At 38.6% G+C, this 16,457-nt stretch overlaps 3 protein-coding genes across 3 annotated transcripts; all 3 read right to left on the minus strand.

The window, feature by feature from the left end:
* Positions 1 to 266: 266 nt before the first annotated feature.
* Dysb (dystrobrevin binding protein dysbindin) lies at positions 267 to 1,516 on the minus strand. Its single transcript, XM_002047989.4, has 2 exons — positions 645 to 1,516; positions 267 to 581 (listed from the first exon to the last, which is right to left on the minus strand). Exons 1-2 carry the CDS (start codon positions 1,396 to 1,398, stop codon positions 481 to 483), a joined length of 855 nt encoding a protein of 284 aa, XP_002048025.1. The 5' UTR covers positions 1,399 to 1,516; the 3' UTR covers positions 267 to 480.
* Positions 1,517 to 1,991: 475 nt separating this feature from the next.
* LOC6622846 (arginine and glutamate-rich protein 1) lies at positions 1,992 to 3,285 on the minus strand. The gene is made up of 2 exons (XM_002047990.4): positions 3,134 to 3,285; positions 1,992 to 3,070 (listed from the first exon to the last, which is right to left on the minus strand). The coding sequence occupies exons 1-2, from the start codon at positions 3,154 to 3,156 to the stop codon at positions 2,092 to 2,094; spliced, it is 1,002 nt and encodes a 333-aa protein (XP_002048026.2). The 5' UTR covers positions 3,157 to 3,285; the 3' UTR covers positions 1,992 to 2,091.
* A 420-nt stretch (positions 3,286 to 3,705) lies between these two features.
* Positions 3,706 to 5,104, minus strand: LOC6622831 (trypsin 3A1). The gene is made up of 4 exons (XM_032435034.2): positions 4,947 to 5,104; positions 4,417 to 4,755; positions 4,054 to 4,349; positions 3,706 to 3,987 (listed from the first exon to the last, which is right to left on the minus strand). Exons 1-4 carry the CDS (start codon positions 5,011 to 5,013, stop codon positions 3,832 to 3,834), a joined length of 858 nt encoding a protein of 285 aa, XP_032290925.1. The 5' UTR covers positions 5,014 to 5,104; the 3' UTR covers positions 3,706 to 3,831.
* Positions 5,105 to 16,457: the final 11,353 nt, after the last annotated feature.

A 16,457-nucleotide genomic window follows, 5' to 3' on the forward strand; every position in this document is an offset into this window, starting at 1 on the left:
TTGATGGAAATGAGCGTCAAAGGGTGGCGGGAAAGCCGCAGCCCTGGTAGTTTTAAACTCTTCAAATATCCTCTTGAAAATGCATTTGATACATTTTTTCCTGATTATACTTTACTGAATTAAATTCAAATTATGCGTTGAATACTCGTAACAGAACTTAGGCTTGTATTTTACAGCATAGATCGATTACAGCTTACGTTACAGCCGATTACAGCCGCGTAAACTTTAACAGAGTTGGTTAAGTTAAAGTGAAAAGAATGCATCTATTTTTTACCGTTGCAGTTGCGACTAACTTTGACTTTATTAGTGACAAGTATATATTTTTAGAATAATCGCTATTTAAATACATGGACAACTTATCTGGTAATGTGAAATATATTTACAATTACATTTTCTATAGACTTATTTTGAACAAAAGGCACAATTTCATACTGTATTGCACAAAAGGCACAAATGTGAATGCTCAAAAGTGCGCCAATATTAACCGTTAAGAAATTGCTCAAGGGCATCCGTAGACTCCACATCGTTTTGCTCCAGAACGACTTCTTCTAAAGTCAGTTTATTTGCTTTTGTTTGTATTTCTGCAAACGAAAAGAACATGATTGTAAATGCTTCTTACTTTTAAAGGGTGTTTCAAAACATACTTGGCAGTTGTCCGCGCTGCTTATACTCTTCCAGATCCCCTCGGAAGGCATCGTCGAATACAGCCTGGCGCTCCTTTTGCAGCTGCCTCAGCTGCTGTTCGTGGCTTTGCATCTTTTGATGATGCTGTGCTGCAATCTTTTGCCTATATTGCTCCAGTTCATCTAGCTTCTTTTGCTTATGCTTGGACAGCTGAAACTGCTGCTCCAGTACGAATTCCTGCAGCTCGCATTCCTCGCACAAGTTCTCCAGCTTTTCCAGCTCCAGCTCCAGCTGCCGGCCCAACTCCTCCAAAGATCCCAGCGTCTCAGCACTGTGCTGCAGCTTGGCCACCAATGCGGGCAAGCCCGCCAGACAAATGTTGAGCTCATTAATTGTGGTACGCTGTTCGCTGGCACGCTGCAGCACGCCCGTAATTTGTGTGGCCACGCTTGCCGCGTGGCCAGCGTTCGCCTCGTTAGCAGCATGAATTTGCTGCCAGTCATCCTCGTACTTGGCCAACAGATTGCAGCCCGCAGCCACATTGAGCTGTGTGGGCACACCATCAGCCAATTGGCCACTGAGCGAGTGCGCGCTGCTGCGGCTGGAAAAGAAGCTTTCGTTCAAGTCCAGCGGCGACGAGGGTGTTGTGGCCGCACTTGTCTGACTGCTGCCACTGTTGCTGACACGTTGGCGATACTGTTCCTGTATGCTCTCCGATATAACAATGCCCTCCTGGATTGCATTGCTTAGCTTCTTTCTTAAGCTGCCAAGCATTATGTAAACTTCGATTTGTTTCTTTAAATGCAATCAAACTGCTAATTGAACGCTGTTCGTGTGAAAATGCGCTGTTCAATTGTAAATAGAAAATCAGCTGGTCGCACAGTGACAAGAGATAGTGTCATTTGACAGATCGCTCATGAGAGCGAACGAGAGAGCGACTGAGAGAGAGAGTCAAAGTGAGAAACCTGTTGTCAATTATACTCTTTCTGCAAAGATACCTCAACTTTGCTATAAAGTATATAACTCATTTTTTACATTTGAATTTGTTAAGAACTAGCTCCTAAAGTGTGTTTATATCGTCAACTCAGCTTGATGCCCTTAACTAGAATCTACATATATGTCGATGCATGTATGTAGATACTTTATGAAGTCTGCGAATTCCCAATCGATGCATTTCATATTTCATGGCAATATTCAAATATAAGCGGTTTTTTTGTTGTCGTTTGTAGTGCACGAACGAGAACAGTGTTTATTTTTTTTTTTCGTTCCTTAACCACTGTCGATTGCCCCAGTTTGATATGCATGCACACCTGTTTGTTTATTATGAAGTTTGTTGAAATGTATGTGTACATGATGAGAGAGCACTCTCACGTTATTAACTGTTTTTATTAACATAAACTGTTAACATATTTCTCACAGACTTGTAAAAAGAATGGCCCCTGATTTTGTTTGCGCTAACTAATTATGCTAATCGTCGGTCAAATCCACCGTGGGTGCAGATAATGTCTCCTCCGGTTCTGCCTGTTGCGTGGACTCCACTGGTAATTGATTCTGTTCTTCTCTTGGCTCTGTATCACACTCAATTATTTCTATATCACTGCCACTATTAGACGCCAATTCATCGCTGCCGCTGTCTAACAGAGCTATGGAGCTGCAGTTTCTAGCGTCACTTTCACTGTCGGTTCCCGAGTCGCCAACAGATTGCTCATCCTGCGAACTCACATCAATTGTGACAATTTCGGGAACTTCTTCACTTGATGATGCAATGGATAGTGTGTCCGATTCGATTTCCTGTTTCATCGTTTCCTCATCCGACATCAGCTCCCTGATTATATCACTGGACGGCGAAGCGGGTGAGTGTGGTTTATTAGCTGGCGTTTGATGCGCAAACAACGTTTGACTGTAGGCCATAGCCATTGCTAGCGCCAAATTATTTGAATGTACATAGTACTCGGGTCTCGGCACTGTTAACTCGTCAGCTGTTTTCGCGGGCGGCGCTGCCTCACTGCTGCTGCTGCAGCTGCTCCTTCTTCTTCGTTGTCTGCGCTTAAATTTACTGTGCTTTTTCTTGTGTTTCTTTTTGTGGCTTCGGCTGCGACTTCGCGATTCACTAGATGTGCTTCTGCTTTTGTGTCGCTTTCTCAATTTCTTCCTGGACCGACTTTTACGCTCCCTTCTTCCGTATGACTCTTCCTTCTTGTTATGGCTGTAGAAGGCATTTGTTTTGCGCCTCTCGTATCTGTCGTCTAATTCCTGAAGCTTTTGCTGGCAGCTTGCCTGCGTGCGCTCAATTGCCCGCTTGTTGTGCCACAGTGCAGTGTTTATTGTTCGCCCCAAAAACTTTTTGTTTGGCTTGCCCAGTGGATTAATTTTGCGCTCTTGTGGTTCGTAGGAAGCCTTCCCGTTGTTGCTTGGGAATTCGCGCATAAGCTCTGCGATTGCCTGGCTGTTGCAAATTTGAAAGAAATATTTTTAATTATTTGCTATTAACCATTATTATTGCTATTACCTGGTAAGTGCTGGGTCGTCCATATCTAACTTTGTTTTATTTTTCTACTGCAGTTCTCTTTTCGCTCAAACTTTTCTCATTAACGTAAGCTGTTATTACGAGCAATACTCTGTGGGCACCCAGAACTTTAACATTTTCTGAAATGTTATTAACATCTCGCACAAATAACCTCCGATAGACTTTAACAGTTTTGAAAAGAGTCGGCAAATTCATTTGAGTCGTGTATTTGAATGTAGAATTGACTATCTAGCTTTAACGGTCTGTAATACATGATTACCTGGCTCTTAATGAGCTTTTAGAAAGATGTTTTTTTTTTACTTCATTAGTGCTTAGATGTCTGTATATTTACGGCGCAGTTGATAATCATTGACCTTGCCATTGCGAGAGTTGATATTTCTAACCATCTGGCAGCTCTGGTCAGCGTGAAATAGAAAGTGCTGCCAATAAATTTTCAGCTGTACACTTGGCGCTCGCTTTGCCAATTACTTTTCGAATCTACTGAAAAAAATCCTGCACGAAATTGGTTATAGACTTTTGAGACAATATAATTTTGATTACACACAAAAAAACCTTTAGACACAGTCGGAGACAATTTATCTACAGAGGACGGGTGAATTTATAACATTTAATTGCCTTATGTAAATACATATTAATGTAATATCACAGTTTTATCACATTTGGTTGACAATCTCTAAAGGCTATCGCCTTTTACCAATAACGTTTTCCATCCATGTCACATATTTGCTGACACGTGTATAAATGCCTGGTAAGCCTGGTCGGGCACACCCAATGCCAGTGGACACAACGCCCAGTAAATAATGTTCCTTTGACATCAAAGGGCCACCGGAATCAGCCTGACGAAAACACATAAAAAATGCGCAACATAACATTTGTGCTCTGCTAACAAGTTGCATACTCACCCAACACGAATCGATTTGGCCATTCTCGTATCCTGCGCACATCTGGGTGTCGGTAATACTGTTGGACTTGCCCAACGCACGATAGGAGTGCTCGCAGGCCTTATTGTTCCATATTTTAACTGTAGCCTTGCGCAAAACATCGGCACGCTCGCCTTCCGCTTGATTCTCATTTGTCCAGCCCCAGCCGGACACTGTGCCGTATTCTGGCACCAAGCTTTGCTGTTCCTCCCGCGAACTAAGACAGCTCGGCTGAATATAGGCTGTAAAGCCCATGGGCTGCACCACTTCTAACAGAGCTAAACGGATAAAAATGTGTCCATAGACAGAAGTTGGCTTAATTATTATGATATAATGTATACCCACCAATATCATGCTGCACATTGTTGCAGTCATATTGGGGATGCGGAACAATGCTTCTAAAATCCACTCGCAAGGCATCCGGCCCGTTGCCAACGCCATTCAGATACTCGCGTATGCTATGGAGCCCCACCACGCCCTGAATCTGGGCGGGCTTCATGAACTTTTGCAGGCCATTGCAGATGCAGTGGCCAGCGGTGAGTATCCAACGCTCATGTATAATGGTGCCGCCGCAAAAGTGGCCACCACGACGCATCAGGCTAACCATGAATGGCATTTCATGGCGTTCCGCCACGCTGCCGCCAACGATTTTGGGATTCCGCACAGAGCAGGGCACACTAGTAACTATTATTTAGAAGACAATTTACCGATTATTATTTTCAATATTGTTTGAGTTCTTTGCAGCAGTATAGATTATGTCAACCCTATTATATTCTTTATCAACACTGGCTTCAACAGCCTTCAGATAAAACTAACTGTTTTGTATTCGATATCCTTTTTAGGATCGAGTATCGAGTACTTAAGGAAGTACTTACAAGCAATTTGCGCCTGCGCAGTTCGAAGAACATTTAAAACTACAAAAATGTGCACCAGTTTCCACATATTGTTGTTCCTTTCAAAACTGACCGTTAAGCATTTGCTGGTGCAAAACTATTTAACGAACTGTCACAAATATTCTGTGCGCAAATAAATTTATATATGGGTCGGCTCGGCAGAGCCCGTGTCTGGCTTGCTGCTGTTCTATGCGGATTAGCGAGCTTTCTGATAACGGACGGAAGTCTCAACACCTGTTGCCGCCAAGCTTAAAGCTTGCTGACGTCAACTGCGGCAGCGACAGCGACAGCGACTGCACCTCCGTGTCGCCCATGTGCACCACGTTTTGGCACTTCATTTGCTTTTTGACTGCCTCTCTGCCCGCCCGCCCCTTTCTCTGTCACCTGTTCACAATATTGTAGGCGCTGCCGAATACTACGAACGTGAAATGTAAACAAAAGCCAAAAGCAAAAAAAAAATGTTTGAGTGTGTGTGTTGCGTTTTTTATGACCCAGTGAAGTTCATGACATTGAATGGCTGACAAATAGTTGTGCCAATATGAGTATTTGTACATATTTTCAACCATACACGCATGTAGGTGCATCAAGTTTATTGCCCCATTATCCTTACTTATTACTTACTTATTAAGCTTTTAAAATTCTGGGCTAATAAAGTGGGAAAAGGTTATGTAACAGGCGCCTCCCAATTTATAAATTATTAATATGAACTAATGTTTGTACTCTTGACCTTACCTGCCTGACTGTCTGTCTTTATGTCTGTCTGACTGTCTGTCTTTATGTCTGTCTGTCTGTCTGTCTGTCTGACTGTCGGACTGTCTGACTGACTGTCTGTATGTCTGTCTGTCTGACTGTCTGACTGTCTGTCTGTCTGTCCGTCTGATTGTACGCATCCATGTCAGAGACTATGCAATGATTGAATTAGGATTGATCTCAGGCTATATAAGCAAGAGGCTCAATCGATCGATTATAATCTCTATATAATCCCAAAACAAATTTGGTAATAAGATTCTACTAAAATGTGCACATAAATTGTACAAAAAGCTATAAAAAGTGTTTTTATCTTTTAGAGAAACCAACTTGTAATTGGTTAATGTACACATTTGGCAGCTCTAAATATTTTATAATCAATCCCGATTGCATATTATTTGTGTAGGACTAATGGGCAGAAGAATTACAAATGTTGCATGTTTTTTATGCTGGGCATATGTAACTTCTACGGATTATCTTTCATTCGGATATTTTCGACTAGCTCACTTGTACTTATTTTTACCGAATATGCAAAGGATATCTGATCTGCTTGCACAGGCTTTGTCTACGGCCATGCCCACACAAATAACAGAGCTAAAGATGCTACTGAATATTTAACTCTAAGTATCTCATTACCATTTCCGCCTTAGATTAAATAAGAAACTCCTGTTTTGACTTTTCGTTAAACTGGTTAACAAAGTATGTCTCCGCATTTATCATAATGAAAAATGTAACTTGGCCCAATTATTGTTATTATGTAAATAGTGCATGCAGCTTTGCATGATAATGGGCCAAAGTGCGTAGATAATTGAATTTCAATGCTGATGCCAACCCACACAATCAGTGTAATGCTGGAAATGTTAAATATGACATTAACATTGCCCTTAAAATTGAATTAAACTAAAAAAAAAGCGACGCTTACAATGTCGCCCGGCCCCTCAATGACATAGGCAGTGAAAAAATGCAGGTGTAGCGCATTGGACGTAATTTGATAAGGCATTGTAAGAACTAAGTATATATTGTGGTTTATTTATGCAATCAGGAATTGAATTTTAATTTCCAAATAGACAATGGAAAACGTAGAAGAACGCATATGAATGTTAAGCAGGAATTAAAACTGAATAGATGGATGTAGATATATTTATATCGTGACATACAATTAACAAATTGGTTTAATAGACCACTAACGGATTTATACTGGTCAGACAGGTGGGAAGGCATGTGATGAGCGTTATCTAAGAATTGGTTCAAATGAAAACGAAACGATTTAGAAACCCAGAAACAGAAATGTGTCGCCCATTCAAACAATAATATTGGCAGGTTCGTTGATCGGGCCGCGTTTTGTGTCTCGCCACATGCTAATAAGTACAACAAATTATCTGTTGACAGCGTAACCAAAATAAATAAATTATACAGAATAACGAAACCTGAATAGTTCCCCCAACAAAACTGGTTTAGGTGCATTGACATCCAGCCACAACATTCGTTTGCTTGTCTTGGCTCAATTTTTTGGCACTTGGACGCATTCAATGTGAAGGTCGCTGCGCGATTTTGTCGCAACATTTTTTTTAATCGTTTTGTTTGAAGTAAAAAGTTCAACAACCGCCTTTTGTTTTGGTGACTAATTTGCAATGGAGGAAGTCTTTGACACGACTCGCGATGCGGGTGTCTGCTGGGAACTATAAGTTAAGAAATTACCTGGAAAACAAAATTAACAGATTAATCCAAGCCAATTTGGATTGAGAACTGTACAAATATATAGCCTTGTCTGCCAATCAGTCTGCTGCCTACTACATTTGTCTATTTTGACAAGTTCAACAAATACAAGTTTTATTGTCTTATATGTTCGCATTTATTAGAAGTCTATTTTATAGATATGCCATAATTATATTTTTATAGATGTTGTATATAATAAGTACTATAGTTACAATATCTAGTTTAAGAGCTAAGAGCTTATCGTAGGTTTTTGAACATTTGCTTGCCAAATTTTATAGCTTAAATCGATTCAAGAAATAGTTTGAAAATCGAATATAGCATTCGCTCACTTCTGGTTTTAAGTTTAAATCTGTTTTTAGCGTTTCCTCGTTTGAGTTTCGGATTTATTCTCTGATATTCGGTAATTTTAATAAGTTTTGACAAAGATAAATTCTCCGAATTGTCCATAGCATTCATTCCATAGCGGAGAATATCTTTATGGGCCTGGCAGTGTGACAAGGGATCGTTGAAAGTACCCAAAACGGATTCCCGTCACTTTACTGGCCGGAGAAATTTACTTGTGTGCAGCTTTCGTAACTTTAGATACAAATTAACCTTTCTGAACTATCTTTCCTTCTGTGACTTGCAATGTGTGTTGATGAGTCACTGGACTAATTAATAAATTCTTTTTTATCGAAATTCGATGTACTTTATATCGTTCTATTACACTCCGTAACTTATGCTAGCTATTCATTCTAATTGGGAATATAATCTGTAATGTTTGGTAGCAAATATTTATCAGGGTTTCTTATAGGGGTTAACCTTTTGATTGTTTTTGGCTTAAGTTTTTTAAAGATTGTATATTTTAATACAAAAATAATAATAAATATAAGTAATATTCATAGCTTGGTTCAAATAAGTAATACTTGTCTGTTCTGACTGTTCCGTGTAATTATAACACAAACTAAATCAGAAAATGAAGTAAAATAAAAATAGACTCTTAGTTCCTAATTAAATTAAGATTTTAAGTTCAGTTTTCGTCCGATCGACATTGAGTTTATTTTCTAATAAATTATTTAAATATGTCTATCATCAATTTTATACAACAGAACATGTAAAACATTTTAGCTAAGTAGTTAAAGTATATTTATATACATAATTGCTTATTATATTTTGATACATAAATATATAAATAATATATTATATAATGGTAGCTTAAAAGGGTACAAAAAGGTACTTACCTGGACCATGATAATAATATTAGGTAAACGTAGTTAGGATCGCTTATTTGGTTTCGATTATTACTCGAAAGCCAAGTATTGAATGCAGGGCTTTCTGAGCAACAATCAAAATGATATAGGCGTCCGTTTTGTGAGGTAGGAAGGAAATGGAGTTGTAACTTGGAAAATGTTTGGCACTTGCACTTGTTTGTTTGATTATTTGGCATTTTACTGTATTGTTTGGTTGGTTTTATTTATGTCAAAACAACACGTCTGCACGGTGTGAGTGCTGCACTCGAACTGCACTTGTGCTGCGAATGCTGTAACGTCGTATGCTTTGGTCCTCTGATCCTTGTAATGCGAGCAGGCATTGTTGTCTTTGGCCCCAAACCCGACTGTTAACTATGACACGAACGGAAGCTCGGGTAAGCAGCAGCAGCAACAACAAAGGCTTTGCCTTTGACTCGTTTGCCCATGCGGCGTATACGTAATCACAGGACTCGGCAAATGCCGCTTCAAAAGCCGACCAATGAGCGTCGAAGCTGGTCCGTGTATGACACGAAATTTATTCCTGGAACTGCGCAGGCGTAAATTATAGTTGTAGGTTGGCTTTACTTCTTAGCCAGGTTCGCATAGCGAGGTGTGTAACGCCCCCAAAGGTGTGGGATATCTACCTGAATGCAGTTGTTAAGTTTTTTTTCTAATAGTTTTTAAATGCTTTTGTTTGGCATGCTAATGGGTTTTAGAGCTAAGAGCTCAATGCAAATTTGACCAACATATGTTCATGAACTAATTACACACTAAAGCCGATATCATAGAATCCTCGATTGTATGATTGATTAAAGAAATAGATAAAACTAATGTTAGGTGTTCTTGATTTCTGATATCTACATAATTTAATCTAGATAAACCAAATTAATAATTTGCTTGGGAATAGGAAGCATGTGCTGCATGCTGAATGAAAGTATTCACTATTTTGATGAGTGGACATATGTTTTATTTTTTTTTTAGAAACTTTTCAAAAGTGCAACTGAAAAGTTTGCTACAATCGTTTTCCGCCAATTTTCCACAGTGGCAGGTGGAAAAAATTGCTTGTGAATGATTTGCTCTTATGTAGAAATCGTATGTAACCTAAAACTTCGCCCCAAAGATCGTTTACCCATAATTTCCAAAAAGGGAGCTTAGATTTGGGGAGAATTATAAGGAAACAGACATCCTTGGGTATGAGTCTGAATCCGAAACCTCAGCTTCCGATTCTTTGTCCCCCAGTCTTACATATAGAAATAAATACATATTATTAAGATGTTTTGATCTATGAGAAGGTCTTAAGGTCTTAGATAAGGCAAATAATGTTTAACTTAGACTACTTAAACATTCGCATGGACTTCATTCAACTGAACTACTCACACACACACTCGCACATCCGCACATTACAAAACAAATGTTTGATTGACATTAACATTTTATTTGGCAAATTGTGATTGACAAGCTGTTGACACGCTTTTAAGAGGTTCCCCCTTCCCGCGTCGGGGGCTGTTTAATCCCTTCGCGGCCTAAGAATTTTGCAATTAAACATTTATATGTGTATGTGTTCTGTAAAAACTATGCAGCCCACTTACCTGGGCAGAACGCAACTTAAAATATTTGAATTATTGATAAGCGCAGCGCTTTGTGAACAGCCGTTAGATTTCAATATGCTAATTACTTCTGTGATGGATCCACAGAAACAATAACAATAACAATAACAATAACTGCAAGTGCCACCTTGTGCTAATGATGTAGCCGTAACAGCATTTGTTTGCAATTTCCCCAGCGACTCGGCGCAACTTAACAAATGCCAAAATGTATCGAAAGCGACATTTGCAACGAAACAAAACAAGTGAGAACACTTGAGTGCCAGCTGATGGACTATCACATACCCTGTGGTATATGCTTTACAATCTCTATATAGATTACTGTAAGTCGTGACTGATTGACGGACTTATTAAGAGACTCCTGCAATTTTTACTATAGTTTTGGAAAATTTCACCCAGAACCGTGAAAATTGGTATTATTTACCATTTGATGAGCTCCAACTTCATGTTCAAAATCTTTGCGAATATGCAACTAAAACGTGTTCTCACGTTACCCAAAATTATCAACTTGTATGCAGGAAAGTTTTAATTGCTGCAAGCTGCTCTTCGTTCGATTTGTCTTATTGTCTTTTTAGAATAGGCGCTAAGTGTTAACTGCAACATTTGGTTTTATGTTCATGTTAAATTTTACCCTCCAGAGTTCAGTTCAATTTTCTTTCTGACATAAGAATGACGAACATATCTCTTCTGTCTGTTACATTTATTTCGGTAGATTCAAACTAGCCTCTTAAGCGTGTTGATAGATACAGGGTATAATAGAATAGTAGCTTTTCTGCGGAAGCAACGTGCAAGAAAGGTTGGAAAATGTGTCTACTATTTGGATATGCTGCCTGGCAGTCAAACACAACCAAAAAGGTAAGGAATTGACTTTGCTGGATAAACCCTTATCCGCACACCTAGCCCACATCTTGTCGGCGTCCGTGCGCGTTGTTTTTGCGTGACAATTGGCCTAATTTATTATTCATTAGGTTAAAAAGTCACAGCACAATACAACTGACAGCCAGTCAGTCAGCCAGTTACCTCACAGACATTAGCAATGTTTTCGTCGGGCCCTGCGATGGGTTGAGTTTCAATTCTCGTGAATTGCAGCCTGACTATTTTCAGCATTTAGACCAAAACTTTGGAAATTTTCTAATTGATTTGCAGCGAAGCATTTTTCTTCTTTTTTTTTTTTTGCCAGTTAAGTTTTCTGCCCAGCTCCAGACGTTGCAGATAACTTGTTAATTGAGTTGTTGTTCGGGTAAACTCTGTGGGGTCATCCATGGTCTGTGGAAAGTTTATCAAGGGCAAGCAACTGCGGAAGAGCATCTGTTACCGTTTCCCTATTTATTTGAATAGCTTCTTAGTAAATAGGAAATCGGATTGAAGAGAAAATAATCAAATTTAATGAAAGATTTCAGCGCCCACTACGGAATGCCAGGTTAGTCAGGCTAGGCACATATGCAATGAAGGGTTTCCTTGTGATTCTTTTAAAGAGAATTTAATATCTAATTGATTTTTGGTTTAGTAGAATGACGATATATGATATTATATATGTCTCTTCAATTATTTTAATATCTATCTTTGTTCCTAAAAAAATGTAAATCGAGCAATTTTATTGAACTGCAATTACTTATTGTCATACGTTCCGTTTTTTATAATTCATTTTCTTCAACTTAAGCACATCATATTTCAAATGTCAAGAGCGAAAAAAAGAGAATGATTTTTAAAAATTTCGCATGCCTCTTTTCAATCTTTACACATCTGCATATGGAGGAGCTCAGTGGCTAATGGGCATAAATGGAAATTCTATTAAGGCCATATTTTCCACCCCATTTGTGACAGTCCGCCAAAGTTCTTAACACGGCTCGTCAATTAAAACAAGTCGTAATGCTCCAGTGGAGCGCACTCGACTAGCAGATACCCTGTAACAGTTTGTCTGCTGCTTCAGTTTTCTTTCTTCTTTGGCAAGATGACATTTTTCTGATGTAGGATTGGTTCTGCTTAGCTGTCTTGGTGGAGTTATTCAAATCTATTTTTAATCTATAACAATATCTATGTACAGATGTGTTTAGTTCTAAAGTTCTTCAGATCGTTGGAGTTAGGCCTTCTGCTGGCTACTTAACAATTTTTGGCATAAAATGCACATGAGGTAGAGGGTATAAAAAGCATGCGACAGGCAGCTCACGGATTTAACGGCTTCGTGCTGCTGCTGCTGTTGACTTTTAACCTTTTGGCTATTTGGATTGGTTACGTAAGGATATACGTACGTGTGTATGTGTGTGTGTGCTTGCGGCAAATCAGGTGTCACTTTGAAGGGTAGAGTGCTGTGTGCCTGGGTTGGAGGCTGTCCGCTGCCAGGAAGCTGTCAAGCAATACAATGCTTGTTGATACAAATATTTTCACACACACACACACACACACACACACACACACATATATATATGCTGGCCACAGGACAATTTGGTCAACGGCTGGTTTTCCGGCTAAAGCCTGCGTTCATATTATTTTTTTTTTTCGTCCTTTTGCCTACTTTTCTGCATATTTAATATGCAATTAAGCCATTTGAATAGCAGCTAACATGGAAAATGCATTTTCACGCTTTTCACCTGACGCTGCGGCTGCGGGGTATGTCAGGCCGACCTATCGAAAAGTTCACGCGTGCTACGACACGCCCCCAGCCATCCCTGCCCCTGCCCTGACCAATCAATAGCACGAGGCAACGCTTTTAATTGCTGAAAATATCTGCCAGATACTTTGCTATTTATAGCTATAAGACGGTTACGCCCAGGGAAGGCCGAAACAATACAATTTTTGGCATTTAACAAAGCATACCTAAAAGTTTTAAGCACTCGCCGTAAAATTGTATTCTTTGGCAGTCACACAAAACTAAGGCTGAGTGTGTAATCATGTTTATCAAATCCTGTATTAAGATAATAAAATAAACATTGTATGCAATTATTAGTTGGGTTGTCAAGAAGAATAATATACATGTAAATATTTAAAGTTGCCTCGACTATTGTTGATTGAAACTAAGAAAATGAAGTCTTAACTGTTTTTATGTGAGACGATGTTACTTCTGTCTTAGACGGGTTCTTGCTTTTGATATCATAAGAGCAGTAAAAGCATGTATGAAAGAAACCCTTTTGGCCAATCGATTCAATCGGCTATATGCAAATTATCAATTTACAATTGATGCAGGCATTTATCAGAATGCTCTTCTTCTACACTTTATGATATTAGTGAAAAGATTCAATTCAGAGATTCATATGTTCTGCCTGCTAATAAAAACGAATTTTCGCCACGATTCATCAAAAATAGAACGCGATCAAGATAGAAACGAGAGACTTAATAACTGAGAAAGCTAAGAGCGGTTTAGTTCCAGCTAGACTATCAAGTAATTGAATACAACTTTGTCGCTTAAGTTCTTTTAACTAACTTGGCCTTCAAGTGAACATCTCTGCCCTACTAGACTAACACGTTATTATAAACCTTTATTGCCTTAATGTTGTTCCACTTTGTATGTATAGAATGAACCTTTCCGGCTCCTCTGAAGCATTAGGGAGCATTAAATTCTTATATTCTCAATTATTAAGCCATAAGATATTCTCCTGTTCTTTTCTAATAAGCTTTTAGATAGCCTTAGTTTATACTCTTTGAGAGTACTTCATTTTTGTACGTTATACGACTGCGCCCCTCGATCGTTTTGGGAGTGATTCGTATTATGTATTACTTTTACTTTACATATTATTATAATATTGTAAATTTTCTCAATCATTTAGCTCATATACAAAACATCTTTTCAAATGTTTTCAAACCGTTTACATAATTTAATGCTGATTAAGAAGATAAATGTGCTATTACAGGGAAGTTAAGTTCCCTCATTCCGATGATAATAACATTTCGGCACTTCGAATTACCTCGAATGCATTTCGGTGTGTAACAACTGTGCCATTTTGTATGGGACACGTGGTGACCATTGGTTATTTGACTGACCAGCAGAAGGCCTATTGCAGTTCTGCTCTTGGCCTCTCGCTCTCGCTCTGTTCTGGCTTCTGTCTCTTCTGCTTGCCTCTACCCTCTAGCTTCAACCCTTGTGATATGTTCCTGTTATGCCTGCTCTCTGGCCGTTTCATTACAAATTATTCGCTTGACCATTCGACCTCCTCGTGCTGGTGGTGGTAGCTAAGTGCCCCTTGCCGGCAGAGTTAGGGGTTGCTCGTCGATAGGGTATGGTCAGTTAGCCAGCCGCCTGTGCTGCGATCGGCGGGGTGTTCTGTTCTCACTCTGGCTGTATCCTAAAAATGGCGAACATTAAATGCAAGGCTTTACAATTTGAACAAAAAAACGCTGATCAACGCTTTTAGAAAGTAGGTAGATTTCTTGAGGTGCATGAAACTACGCTCTAAAGCTGAAAATATCTCGGGGGTTAACATTTTTCCAATGTATCTATGCTTATGTTTAGCCCATCTTAAAGTTATTTTAACAATATGAGTATTTCTTTTTTGAGTAAATCGTTTTATAATTCTCGACTGCCAACACGTTGGAATTACTTTGAAGAGAACTTCTTAGAAAATTAGGAGAGATTATCCTATACAATTTGCATTTAAATTGACTTATTCAATTATTTTCTCATACAATCTCTTTGGGCTTTATTATATTATTATAAAAGCTACTAATTTTAATTAGTAGTATCTACTTATAACAGCTTATAGTTCTTTATATATATTAAAGCTAAAACTTTATTAAATTGAAAAACATATGGCTTGTCCGTTTGACATCGTAATGAAACTAAAGAACTAAAATATATCCCTTGTTCTTCGGGAAGAGTGAAATGCAGATGTTGTATTTCACTCTTCTTGTGTATCTATTAAAAAGACGGAGAAATTCCGCTCGTAAGTGTGGGAAAATCGCGAATATATTTTTTCTTTACCATTCCATTGGTCGCATTTAAAAGAAAATATTGCGTGGAACGGGTGAAAATGTAAACTGGCGAAGAATAAAATATGTAATATAATATGTATTTATGCAGCAGCCATAAAATACATCGATTCGCAAGGTCCTGCTTTTTATTTGCCCGTCATTTATGTGCTCGACAGTTTCAATTTAAAGGACTTCAGTCTGTGTGTACTCTAAAAGGACTCCAAATAGATAAGTTCTCGATAATTATGCACAGATTAATTAAAAGATTCATCGTTTATGCAAAATCGTGCCAGATTTTGACCAGCAAATTCTCTGAACACGCAACATGGAATTTATTTGCGAATTAATTTTGGATAGTTTGCCGCAAAAAGAAGAAGAAACACAGCCAAAGTTTGCCGCGTGCTGTTTGCACGTGTGTTGGTTATGTTTGTGTGTATATAGATATTAGGATGAATCCTTGTTAGGTTCATGCGGCGCTGTCTTGAGCTATATTCCAATCTCGACAGCAGCATGCTTCTACTTTCTAAATAATAACTATTTGACTAAACAATAATTATGTAAGCTGTGGAAGTTCTTCTACACATAAGCAACAGCTCGAAGCGTGGTTATTTCCACGTTGTTGTCCTTCTCACACACACAGCGGCCATTTTTAAAAAGTCTAAAGCAAACGCACACAGACACACACACACACGCACACACACACAGGCACACAGAATATGTTGCGCATATTTAGTTGAGGAAAATCGCAAAGTTTATGTTTAATTTTATTGGTTTTGTTGTGTTTTTTTTTTTTGCCAATTTCCGGGGAAATTCGTTAAAATTTCCTTTGGCTGAAAAGCTTACCAAAGATTGCCACATTAGTTTTTCATTTGGATTTGCGCCAATTGCCAATTGTTTTTTTTTTGTATTAATTTGAAATTTTTGATGCTCTATTTTTTGTTATGGTTTTCATTTTTGGTAAACTTTTGTCCAACAAAACTCTTTTGTTCAATATTTTCAGCAGCTAAACTCAAAAATGCGTTCGAGGTGTTTTGCTGTTTTTTATTTAATTTCCTCGTGCGCTTTTTTTTTTTTGTTCTTTTTATCGGCAGTATTTTGCTTTTGTCGGCATTTTGCTCTCCCGCCTTGCTCGCGCGCTCTCTCTCTCTCTCTCTCTCGCGCGCTCGCTCTCTCGCTTTGCCAGTTTACAGTTTAAAGTTTGAAATGCGCAAAATCCAAGAAATATGGGCACACCACGTTTTTTATTCAAAAGCTGCCTTCAAAGCTATTGAGTTAGTTATTTTTTAATATTTATG

This window comes from Drosophila virilis, chromosome 3, assembly GCF_030788295.1.
Source record: "Drosophila virilis strain 15010-1051.87 chromosome 3, Dvir_AGI_RSII-ME, whole genome shotgun sequence".
Classification (NCBI taxonomy): domain Eukaryota; kingdom Metazoa; phylum Arthropoda; class Insecta; order Diptera; family Drosophilidae; genus Drosophila; species Drosophila virilis.